This window comes from Cucurbita maxima, unplaced genomic scaffold, assembly GCF_002738345.1.
Source record: "Cucurbita maxima cultivar Rimu unplaced genomic scaffold, Cmax_1.0 Cma_Scf00048, whole genome shotgun sequence".
In the NCBI taxonomy this organism is placed as follows: domain Eukaryota; kingdom Viridiplantae; phylum Streptophyta; class Magnoliopsida; order Cucurbitales; family Cucurbitaceae; genus Cucurbita; species Cucurbita maxima.
In genome coordinates, this window is record NW_019272064.1 from 916,619 (window position 1) to 929,593 (window position 12,975).

Below are 12,975 nucleotides of genomic sequence, written 5' to 3' on the forward strand. Positions count from 1 at the left end.
CCCAACCGATATGAGATCTCAAAATCTACCTCCCTTGGGGCCCAGTGTATTAATTGGTGCACCACCCGATGTCTAACTGTGATATCATTTGTAATCGTCCAAGCCCACTAGTAGCAGATATTGTCCATTTTAACCCGTTATGTATCACTGCTAGTTTCATGGTTTTATAACGCGTCTACTAAGAAGAGATTTCCACATCCATATAAGAAATATTTCGTTCCCCTATGTAGTTTTGTGTATTTTTTTTTTTCATATTTGTGAATCTTTTATTAATTAATTTAGTTTTTTAATTTTAGTATCATTAACTTTTCATAGATATCAAAATTAAATTAGTTAAACAAGTAATTTGAGCAACCTCCCACAAGTTGCTCCATAAAAGTAGCAATTAATTATGGAATTGAGTAATTTAATGAAGTGGGAATTGTTGATTTGAAAACTCAAAAGGGAAGATAGCATGGGTTGTCGTCATAGGTTCACATGTCCCATAAACTGAGAGAGTCTAAACGGTTGGATAACTTACAATATCTTTTAGTTGTTTTGTTTGATAAGCAATTCATGGTCTTAATACTACTTTGCACATGTGACTCCCAATCACTTTCGTAATCTTGTCCTATTAGTTTACAATATTCATGCCATTGCTTAACTCCTACGTTTCGATTTTTGTGTTGATTTGTCTTCTTATTTTTCTCGTTTTAATTCAACTTGAAAGGTCTTTGCGTAAAGGTTCGGTAGTGGTAATTATGGATTTGGTATTTGATGATTCTGACATTCTCTTCTATCCTCTTTCGCATGACCATGTTACTTACTTGTCGTTTCGAAAAATGAAGACTATCCCCACGAGCGAGCTACTATGTGGCACATGCGTGTGTCATAGTAAGGGTGAGCATTCTGAGACGAGTGTTTTCCTTTCAAATGTGTTTTTTAAGAACAGTACTGGGTGGCACGAGTGTGCCAGTATTGTGCTCTAGCCCATGTGTCAGAGGTCGGATTTTGTACCCACTATCTGGTATGGTATCCATAAATGACATGGTATGGGCACAGGAGTGCCAATGCCTCGATAGAACCAGAATGAATGGCTGTTCGGGATGCCTTGATGACATCTCAAGTCACATGTTCTATTGGATCCATTAATTGGGTACCAAGATGAGATGATGGGATGAGATGTTGCATTGAGAAATTTTGGCACCGTGTAGAGACAAGGTAGAGTTGAATGACTTGGCCTAGTGTAGAGGGAAGTTGGTTGTGTCGTGGACGATTGAACATGCACGCACAGACGATATGTGTGGTCGAACAATCTTGGATTCCGCACAAGTGATGTTCGGTTGGCGAAGACAAATATCGTCTAAGATCCAACAAAGCCACAAAAATCTAAAAGGTTGTCGTTAAACATCTAGATAAAAAATTGACTATAATAGACATATATTTAAGTTTCATATGCCTCTAGGTGTACTCCATGTACGAGTATAAGGTTACAGCGGGGAAGGTGATAGCAGAATTCGAGCAATCCAGTTCGAGATAAAAAATGGTACAAACTTTTTGTACGCCATACCTAAAAATGCAATAATATAATAAAGTTGAACAACGAGTTTGACTCTTTGTTCTTAAATCAAAATGAATAAGATACTTGAAAAGGTTAATCATATCCGTAAAAAGATCAAGTTTCCATGTTCTCCAAGCGGTTCATCTTAGTGTGCTAGCCGCAGCTGCACGACCTACAGACAAGACCGACGAGACTTGAGAAGGCAACCCGAGGCGAGTGGACCTAAAGATCGTTTCGGACTTCGAATTTGGACTTTCGCGATTTCAATGTATACAAACAATATTTACATCGAAACAAAAGTTGAATAGGAGCTGAACTCGATTTATAGCACTTACTTCGCAAGATAATAAACTTTGTTGGTTCATATGGACAACATTTTCATTAAAAATAAAAACATAGTTCGATCTGACGAGTCATCTGGTTAAATGTTTTGTTTAAAATAATAAAATTAATTAGGTTTAATGTTGCATAGAAAATGTTAACAAAATACTTGTTACAATTACATTATACTCCTCAACTTTAAATAAATATTTTTATTAAGTTAATTTATTAAAATAATTTTAATCCATTCCTATTTTTTAATGGAATGATTATCCTCAAATAAATTATTTAAATTTTTTATTATAAATATTTAATACAACTTATTTTAACATACTTACAATTCCTATATAATTAGAATAATTATTAATAAATCAAAAAAAAAATAATTCAAAAGAATAATTATGTATAAAATAATTATTGCAATAGAATATTTAATTAATAATATTTTTTTATTGTTAAATCAAAATTTTAATTCAAATCAATTAATTTCGTTTTTAAATTATAATATATTAATGAATGAGCTCATCAAAATTAATTCCAATAAATAATCAATTAATAATTAGTTATAATCTATCAAAACCAACTTTTTGTTATTGACTATGCTAACTAACGCTAGTTTACTAGGTATCTAATTAATAAAATTTTATTTGTTATATATATTTAAATAAATTATTATTGATTTATTATAATTAAATAATTAACTATATTAATATTGATAAACAAAGATTGATTAAGTATATTCATTGTGGTTTTCAATTTTAAAACCTTGAAACAAACGTTGACTTAAATGTTCGTGCCTCGAGTTAACTTCCAGGTTACGGTTTGGTTTTTCGGGTATAATTTGTAGGGCTCGAAATTGTTAATAGACAATTCGAATAATATCTTTATGTTACATACAAAGGCTAGCTATGGAGCAAGCTAGCATGACATATTATAAAAGATCAAAACTTGGATCAAAATATTGATAAAAAAAATAATAACAAAATTTGAACGGTGGAGGTTGTGCCAGCTTTGTCTTAGCTTTGTCTCCGAAGAGATCTCTGTCTTTTCTTTGTTTCACAACACTAGATATACAGTTTCTTTGTTCTTCTGACTATGATTTTATTTTGAGATCAAGTTTAGTAAGGAAGTTCGTTCAAATGGTTTCCCGAAGGATAATAGTTGCAAACGGTGAAAATATAATCCTTGATGCACTCAATTTCAGCGCAGCCAATAGATGTTGTGTCCTTCCACACCACCTGCCTGAAATGGCCGCACTCTTCTTCCATGCACTTGTTTTCTTTGTAGTCATAATACTTCTTCTCCATAGCCCACTTGTCCACGGTCAATTTTGCTGTTGTATTATCGTATGCTTCCGCCAAGTTTTCGCCATAAGGTCCATTAGAGTACTCCAACTTGCAGTTACCTATCTTTGTTTTGGCAAATTTTCGAGCATAGATAGCCAAAGTGGTGTTCCAAAACACCGGGCCGACGCCATACTCGGCACGGATGACATTGTGGGCATCGACGAAGTCTTTCGGGTAGCTTTTGGCAACCGTGGGAGAGATCGAAGCTAAGATTAGGGCAAGTCCCACTAACCAAATTGGAGATGCCATTCTTAAGAATTGTTAGTTGAAGGATTGGTAGGGTTGTATTGGTTGAGGACATTTGTGTTTGGTTTAAGGTATCTATATTAAGAAGATCACATGATTTTGTTCCTTTTTGTTGGGATAGAAATACATGAAGAGATAAAAGTGGAGAAACATTCAAATTCCTTAAATTCCTCATCATGGAACATTGTTATGTGGATTGTCGAATACAAATTCCTAGTTTCTCTCAAAATAAAATTTAATGCTTTTTTGTAACTTATAGAACTTAAAATGAGAGAATGATATCAATTTAAACTAAAAAAACATTAAAATCTCAGATAAAATATCTTTTTAGTCCCTCAAGTTTGAAGTTGTGTGTATAGTACATTTTTTATATATTTCCTATGAAGTTTGTGTCTGTTTGATGTTATTTTTGTTTATTTACTTTATTAATATTATAATCGTAACGACTCTACATTTTCTACTTAATTTAAGGTCGTTACTGTATACATATCATGAACATTGAATGCAAAAATATTTCATTTAAACTTTTTCATAACAAAAATTTTATCTTAAAACACTGTCATGGATTTATGTGTTAAAAAATATCTTTAAAACGACACAACAAAAGACTAAATTAAATAAATAAATATTCGACAATCCATGTATACCCTATGCATGTGTCATGGTCTCGAATTGCGATGATGTCGTCATCAGCTATACATGGATGTCTTATCTTTATTCGAAATAAAAGTAGCACCTTTATTTGAAATAAAAGTAGCACATGGAGTATTTTAAGAAATACTTATAAGTAACCCCACTATTGGAGTTATGTAAACACATCCAATTTCATGAATGAGACCTACCATAACAATCTATTTTCTTATTGCGGCTATCCTAATGGGCAATTGGGATGTGGACTTAATTTCACTACACACGACCCACACGTGCGAGTATGGACCCACAGACGGTTCGCACACCTCCTGGGCCCCCTTTCTGGTTGGGCGAGCATTCTTGAGAGTTGTTGATGTGAGACACCCGTTAGGAATAGCAACCTTCATGATAGCATTATGATAAACATAATGAACGTTTCCCTGCCTAGTAGTGTACGTGTTCGTACTATCGTGAAGAAATAGGGATATCCTCCAATCACACAACATTTTTCCATTTTCATTATCATTTAATATAACCTCGCTAGCGTCTCCCTTCATATCATATCATTTTATCATATTATTTCTCATATCGTTTACCATATCATTTATTGTATCTTGCATGTGTATTTCGGGTTCTATTTCATTCTAGTTCATCATTTTGTATTATTGGGACCTCATGCATTATTGTGTGCTCATGCATTGGGGGAACCCCTATTCCTTTACGATACTATGGACGAGTATGCTAATAGGCAGGAGAACGATCATTATGTTTGACATAGTGCTGTCGTGACGGTTGCTAATCCTAACGGATGTCCGGCATCAACAGCTCCCAGAGAATGCTCGCCCGACCATAAAGGGGCCTAGGAGGTGTACGAATTGACTGGTGGGTCCATACTCGCACGTGTGGGTCATGTGTAAAGAAATTATACATCCAAGTTTCTCGTTAGGATAGCCTCGTAGGAAAATAGACTATTATGATAGGTCTCATGCATGCAACTGTGTGTCTTTGCATTATAACCGATAGGGGTTCACTTACTAAATATTTCTTAAAATACTCAAGTCACATGCTACTCTATTTTTTAGATAAAGGCAATGGCCCTATAAGGTTGATGGTTGCATCATAATCCCGAGACTAGGCTTGGAAGAGTGATAATAGCTAAATATAAGAAGCTAGCTAGATTATCCAAAAACTTTAAAAAACGACATGCCTAATCTTGAGCATGTTACGATCGCAAAGTGCACAAGACTAGACACACAAACTTATAACTATTCAAAAAAGAATGGGCCTATTAAAATAACTACTCCACAACTCAACCTATAACTATTCCAATGAGAGAATCTACAAAAAAAAAAAAAAAAAAAAAAAAAAAAAAAAAAAAAAAAAAAAAAAAAAAAAAAAAAAAAAAAAAAAAAAAAAAAAAAATTGCAGGCATAGTCTCTTACATGTTTATAATAGTCTCTTACATGTTATAATAGAGCTTCATCTCAAGTAATAATAGAGAGGAGGAGAATGAATCATTAATTATAAGAAGGTGAAAATCTATTGAGGGGAAACCCAAACAAAGAAAGCTCAAAAAAGACAATATCTACTACAGTGCTTGGACCGTTACAAATTGTATCAGAGCTAAATTTTGGGCGATGTGTCAGTAAGTAGTCTGAGTCTTGAAGGGGGTGAACACGAAACGATGTGCCAACAAGGACATTAGACCCCGAAGGAGGGTGGATTGTGCACTTGGACCGTTACAAATGGTATCAGAGCCAAATTCTGGGCAATGTGTCACTGAGGAGTCTGAGCCCTGAAGGGGGTGAACACGAGACGATGTGCTAACAAGGACATTGGGCCCCGAAGGAGGGTGGATTGGGAGAGTCGCACATTGATTGGAGAAGGAAATGACGAGGACGTTAGGCCTTGAAGGAGAGTGAATTGTGAGATCCCACATCAGTTGGAGAGGAGAGCGAAACATTCTTTATAAAAGTGTGAAAACCTCCTACCGGACATGGACGGTTACACGAGTCAAGAGGAAGAGAAACTGTTACACAGAGTCAAGAGGAAGAGAAACCTTGGGAGAGTCGTATGGACGAAAGCTCTTCATATCATCCTCATGAACCTAATTGACTAGGTTGGTGCTCTTTTTTCTTGTAAGAAAATTGGTTTCTCTATTTAGAAGTAAGAAAAACTAACTAGATTGAAATGTCACGGAATGTATCCATTTTTATCCTAATAGAATGAAATTCGATTAGATATTTAAAAATTCCTTTTCTTGTTCTTGTGTCGTTTGATTCCGTTTGCAATTGACAATCTAAAAAAGTTATAAAAAAACAAGAAATAATTCAAAGTCGAATTCCATGACAATATTATGGTATAGAGTTGTGAAAATTACAAAACATTGGCTTGGTGTGAAAGTAAATAAATTGTTCACATTTATATAGCACTAAGTACGTACACAAATAAAAGGGATAATTATTGATAACTAAAATAACAAATTTTGAATGGCCGAGCTGTTATTTTGATATCAAGTTTAGTAAGGAAGTTGGTTGGCATAGTTCCCCGGTGGATAATAGTTACAAACTGTTAAAATATAATCTTTGATGCACTCAATTTCAGCGCAGCCAATAGATGTTGTGTCCTTCCACACCACCTGCCTGAAATGCCCACACTCTTCCTCCACGCACTTGTTTGATTTGTATTCATAAAACTTCTTCTCGCTAGCCCAATAGTTCACTGTCAATTCTGCTGTTGTTTTCTCATATGCTAATGCCATGTTTTCGCCATAAGGTCCATTGGAGTACACCATCTCGCAGGTACCCATCATTGTTCGGGCGAAAGTTCGAGCATCAGCAGCCAAAGTGGTGTTCCAAGACACTGGGCCGACGCCATAATTGGCACGAACGGCATTGTGGGCATCGACGAATTCTTTCGGGGTGCTTTTGGCAACTGTGGGAGAGATCGAAGCCAAGATTAGGGCAAGCCCCACGAACCAAATTGGAGATGCCATTCTAAAGAATTGTTAGTTGAAGGATTGGTAGGGTTGTAATGGTTGAGGACATTTGTGTTTGATTTAGGGTATTTATATTAAGAAGATCACATGGTTTTGTTCCATTTTGTTGGGATAGAAACATTCAAATTCCTTAAATTCCTCATCATCCAACATTGTTGTGTGGATTGTCAAATACAAATTCCTAGTTTTTCTCAAAATAAAAAGAAATTTATAAAACTTAAAATTAGAGAATGACATCAATTTAGTTTGTCTATTTGAATTGATCTAAGTCGATCACCAAGTGATATATATTATATGAGTAAAGCTATCATTTACATTGAGTTCATATACAACTTGGAGAAATATGTATTTAATATTTTTTTTTATAAATCCATTAATTAAGAAGACAAATATTTCTCAACACGATCATATACGATTGGATCTTAATGTTGATTGAGTTGTAAAGTTATCCACGTTCTTTGATTTACCTAGGTAAAAATAATATTTCTAGCCAATTCAATAGGTCTATAATGTCGTGGAGCTAGAAATATTTAAATTTCATAAGATGAAATTCACTTTTTTCTATATCGAAAAAGTTCTCAATGATTGATTTTGAGATATAAATAAATTCGACTCCAATCTCTCACTAATGCAACAAGAACTTGACTTAGGTGACAAAAGAATTGCTTATTGAAGGAGGGGTATATAAGGTATATAAGATTGATAGGTAATTTAGTTATGTCATATCCTACCTAATTAGGATGATAAGGTATAATTATGTTACTATATAGGGAATGGTTAATGGTTTGATAGCACATCCTCATATTGAGATTTTTGTCCGATTAATCATTCAATTTTAATTTAGTATTATTCGTGGTATGAAAAATCTAGTATTAGTAATAGCAATCTTGAATAGTATGTGGTTGACATATAAGAAGAAGATCATGGTTAATTAATAATTTCAAAGGTCTGTAATATATAGATAAAGTTGGATGGTTTATTATCATTACACTATCAATATAGTCTACTTTGTAATTGTTACAAATATTTGATACAAATCGTTCATGTGGAGTGAATAGGTGTATCTTGTACTGTGAGTTTGTATAAGACTCGGTCACAAAAAATTTGATCTCTCTTTATAAATCTATTAATTGAGAAGATTAATGTTTCATAAGAAGATCAAATACGACTCATTCTTAGTCTTGAATGAGTTATGAACAACTGTATGTGAGAGTTTGTCCTTTGATTTGCATGGGTGAGAATGACTATTGTAGTCGATTCAATATGTCAACCATTTTGGATATTTGTCCAAATAGATAGTTGGAAAAATAATTTCACGTGATCAAATTCACTCATTCGCATGTAGGGTAAGTAATTTAGTAGTTATAAGTGTTGATTTTAAAACTTGAACAACGGGCCTCCCCCTCTCACTAGTCCAAGAAGAACTTGTTTTTAAGAATAAATCATAAACAAATTGTTCATCGAGAATCAAAGGCATTTAAGGTGTAAGATATAATTACATAAGTAAAATGGACTTTTGACCTAATTGTAATTACGAATACTTGCTTATAATGATTATATCAATAGATACAACTTATTCTATAAAGAGTGTATAACTTTATCCTACACAGAGTGTATAACTTTATGTTTATAATAGAGCGACTTATAGTTTAATTAATTAATTTTGTGTCACTAGTATATAATCCATCATGTGTCATTACTGGTTTTGAAAGGTACCTATTATAGAGTACCTGGAATAGGTAGATTAGAGACATGTCAAAACCTTCTTCGTATATTTTTTTAACGATCAGAAATTTCTCCATATTTTTTTAATATAAGTTTCTTTAACCTTTAGTTATGTTTAATTCTAAATAAAATCAAAATTGATTCAAATGTTTCTACTGTGCAAATGAAACGTCAATTCCTAACACCTTAATCACAGATCGTTAGGCTGAACCCTCATAGTATTCTATTAATATATGAAATGAGTGATATGACGTAGGAACAATTAGAGGTTTGTCAGCTTATCCTTAATTGAGAATCATCGAAGCAAGGTCATGAGTGGTTTCAAATGATGAGTTGATAGATGATCTCCAAGGAACTAGATTATTATGATAAATGATGAGCTCCAAAGAGATCAAGAAACGACAAACTCCAAGAAACTAGAGAGGTTGAGTCCTAAAGGACTAACCTTGGATAATTGATAATAGCTAAAATAAGGAACTAGCTAGATTATTTTGAGAATTCGAAAAAATATCTTGAGCATGTTACGATCACAAAATGCACAAGAAAATGAGAGAGAATCTACCCAAGAATCTACCAAAGCTTTAAGTGAGAAAAGAACGAGAGGAAGAGAAGCTTTAGGGAGGTCGAATGGACAAAGGCTCTTCATGTCATCCTTGTCCATCTTCAAAACCATTATTTCGTATATTCGAGGGTCGGGGTGTTCAAAAACCAATCAAAATCGATCGAATCGAACACATCCAAACCTAATTGATTGGTTTGGTCGAATTTTTTTGTGACCTCGATCAAGAGATCACAATTATATAAGAGATCGTGGTACGATTTTTTATATTTTTACAACCCATAGCTTCGGTAGATCGGTTAGCTCCGTTCATCTTCGGCGCAAGAATACTCGATCAGTGAGCTATTATGCACTCGTGATTGAAGAAATATTTATTTTGCACACAAATTTAAGTACATAAGTCGATTTATCCCTTTTCAGTATAGAAAGATGAACCCAAATGGAAGTTCAAGAAAGGCAATTACAACCCCAAATGGAAGTTCAAGAAAGGCAATACAACCCATTATTGATAACAACAACTAAATTTGGAAGGCGGAGGTTTATTATTGTGACATGGAGCTTAAGAATAGTCGCAGATGGAGAAAATAAAGTTGTTGTTGCACTTAACTTCAGCACACCCAATAGATGTTGTGTCCTCCGCCACCAAATTCAGGAAATGCCCGCACTCTTCCTTCACGCACTTCTTTGTTTTGGGGTCATAAAACTCCTTCTCGCTAGCCCAAAACCTCACTGTCAATTCTGCTGTTGTCTTCTCAAATGCTTCTGCTATGTTCTCGGCATAAGGTCCCTCGGAGTGCTCCATCTCGCACGTAGCGATCCTTGTTTTGGCATAATTTAGAGCATAGGTAGCCAAAGTGGTGTTCCAAGACACTGGGCCGACGCCATTCTCAGCTCGGATGGCATTTGTGGCATCGACCCATTCCTTGGGGCTGCTTTCGGCGATCGTTGGAGAGATTTGAGCTAGGATTAGGGCAATTCCGACGATCCAAAGTGCGGGAAGAAAGTCGGAATATGCCATTGTAACGAGTTTTAGTTGAAGGATTGGTGGAGTTGTATTGGTTTGGGACATTCGTGTTTGGTTTAGGGTATTTATATGTTGAGAAGATCACATGTTTGTTGGGATAGAATTACATTAAGAGATAAAAGTGGAGAAACATTCAAATTCCTTAAATTCCTCGAGAAAAAACAAATGCCTAATCTCTTTCCTCAAATTAACTTGGTCCACAATTTTAAATAGATGTAATGCCTATTATTAAATTACTGTTTTTAGAGTGATTATAAACAAAATTAAAGGGTTTATTATAGATATAAGAGTTTATTAATATTTCTTAACATTTCAATAATTATTTTTAAAATGCTAACAAACCAGGTGAACATAAGCTAGAATATCAAACTCTATAAATTAACATACATTGTACTATTTGTGGTGAATGGGATTAATAAACATTTTAATAGTTCTAATTGATTGTTCCATCTTAGTTTAATTTGTTCATGAAAATTTGGTTCAGGAATACTTTTAATACATTCTCTATTTCGATTCATGTACTTATTAGATTCATTTGGTTCATCTCCCACGTTCGTATATGAATTATTTTTATTTATGTATGAGCATTAGCATTTTTATGTTATATAAAGGTTTGTTTAATGTTGTTATGAGATGTGGGAGACACACTCCTATCCACTTAGGCTATAGTGATTGGTCATTACCTTTGGAGGTAGGAGAACTTCTTCTCTCCGAACCACTTCAAAATACTCCTGTATCCACGTAAGTTGTTGTGTATTTTTATTCAATTATGTTCGTGAGTGTCATGGATATTTCTTCAACTTCCGCTACAACGATTGGTATCAGAATATTTTAATTGTGACATTTGGGGTATTGTGAGAGACTTAACCACGAGACACGTTCACACTCACCATCAATTGTCAGAAAATAAGGTCAGAAAATAAGTTTCTCATTGCAACTTTGTTTATTTGTTCTTGAAAATATGATTTTCAAAAATTGTGCTTATATCTATCCATTCAGATTTTTATTTTTGTGTCTAAACTTGTTTTGAGTGGCAATATCGTTCCCTACTAAATCATAGTATGGATCGAGGATTTCGAGTTCTAATTTTGAAATGGTTGCTTCTACTAAATAACCTATTGAGCACGTAGCGGGATCATCTTAAGGACTTAGAGTCGGTGGAGCAAAGCCTCAAAAATGAAAGAGTATAGAAATCTAAGTCATTTGCAAGGAACAAACCACGAAGTGAAATTCGAAAACCTACCAGGTTTGATGATACGATAGCGTACGCTCTCCCTATGATTCATGAAGTTCCCAACCACTACAAAGATGATATTCAAAATCAAAATAGCTTACATAACATGAGGCTACGACGGAAGAGATAGGTTTGAGTTGTGGTTAAAGGCAATGCTAAGAAGGAAGAGATTTATTATTTTTTCAAATGGGGTAAAGCATTCTTCCTTTCATATTTGGTTGGTTTTGGTTGCTCAAGTTAATCTTGTGCTCCAACTAGCTGCAGCGATAACAGCCTCCGCTAGGATCCATATGTACCCTTATATCTCAAGAGAGGACTGCTACTATACTGACACTGACTCAGTTGTGCTTGGTCACCCACTACCTAATGAAGAGATTTCATCTTCTGTCACAACTCGATGCAAAAAAATGTTTTCTTGCATAAAAATTTAGAAGAATAAATATATATGGACAATTAATTAGCTTTCGAGTAGTTGGGCAACAATATTTAGTATGCAGGTTGAAGAAATCTTTGTATGGGCTAAAACAATCTCCTCACCAATGGTACAAGAGGTTTGATCACTTCATGGTGGAGCAGAGGTGTAGAGGTATACTCAGAGCCAATTTGATCATTATGTGTACTTTCAGTGCCTTGATGATGATCTATTTATCTATTTGGTCTTGTATGTTGATGTCATGTCGATTACTTCCAAGAGGCAAGTGGAGATTGATAAACGTCACTCCACTACTAGTTATTCGTTGACTATGGCTACTGGACCTATTTGTTGGTGCTTAATTTGCATACTACTATTGCATTGTTTACAACCCAAGTAGAGTATAAGGTAGTCATTTAAACTTGCTATTTGGATGAATGGTTTGATTAATGACTTGGTATTTCTTAAGAACACCTAGAGGTATTTGTGATAGCCGTAGTTCTATTTGTTTGTCGAATAACTAATGTTTGATTTCATTTTGTTCGAATAATTTCTATTGAAGGGAGACATTCATCTATTGAAAATTGAAACGAGTGATAACCTTGCGAATATATTGACAAAGGTAGTTGCTCGTGAAAAGTTATAACATTGCTTGTATCTACTAACATTAGATTGGGGTGATAAATTTAATAAAGATAAGTGGATAAGATTGCAGAAGTAAGATATTAAGTACTATGTGAAAAATGATTTATGTCTAGCCAGTACCATGCTTCAAAAGAAACTGTCACTGGTGGGAACTCGGAGGATTCAAGTGGCAGGGGTGGGTGCCTCCACTCAGGAAGAGGTCCGGCGACAAGTAGAGGGCCTGCTTTCATCACTGTTTCCAAGAGCTTGCCTTTTTCAGGCCATGGCTTCTCTGGAACCAATTCTACTACGACCT

The 12,975-nt window shown here is 34.5% G+C and overlaps 3 protein-coding genes across 3 annotated transcripts; all 3 read right to left on the minus strand.

The window, feature by feature from the left end:
* Positions 1 to 2,909: 2,909 nt before the first annotated feature.
* On the minus strand, positions 2,910 to 3,456 carry LOC111470972 (basic form of pathogenesis-related protein 1-like). Its single transcript, XM_023116637.1, has one exon. It carries the CDS (start codon positions 3,454 to 3,456, stop codon positions 2,980 to 2,982), a length of 477 nt encoding a protein of 158 aa, XP_022972405.1. The 3' UTR covers positions 2,910 to 2,979.
* Positions 3,457 to 6,414: 2,958 nt separating this feature from the next.
* On the minus strand, positions 6,415 to 7,102 carry LOC111471019 (basic form of pathogenesis-related protein 1-like). Its single transcript, XM_023116697.1, has one exon. It carries the CDS (start codon positions 7,076 to 7,078, stop codon positions 6,602 to 6,604), a length of 477 nt encoding a protein of 158 aa, XP_022972465.1. The 5' UTR covers positions 7,079 to 7,102; the 3' UTR covers positions 6,415 to 6,601.
* A 2,779-nt stretch (positions 7,103 to 9,881) lies between these two features.
* On the minus strand, positions 9,882 to 10,400 carry LOC111471022 (basic form of pathogenesis-related protein 1-like). The gene has a single exon (XM_023116701.1). The coding sequence runs from the start codon at positions 10,381 to 10,383 to the stop codon at positions 9,925 to 9,927; it is 459 nt and encodes a 152-aa protein (XP_022972469.1). The 5' UTR covers positions 10,384 to 10,400; the 3' UTR covers positions 9,882 to 9,924.
* Between the last annotated feature and the right edge of the window lie 2,575 nt (positions 10,401 to 12,975).

What these genes read in the sequence shown, in the direction of transcription:
- LOC111471019 (XM_023116697.1), bottom strand. Translation starts at nt 7,078, where the DNA reads ATGGCATCTCCAATTTGGTTCGTGGGGCTTGCCCTAATCTTGGCTTCG.
- LOC111470972 (XM_023116637.1), bottom strand. Translation starts at nt 3,456, where the DNA reads ATGGCATCTCCAATTTGGTTAGTGGGACTTGCCCTAATCTTAGCTTCG.
- LOC111471022 (XM_023116701.1), bottom strand. Translation starts at nt 10,383, where the DNA reads ATGGCATATTCCGACTTTCTTCCCGCACTTTGGATCGTCGGAATTGCC.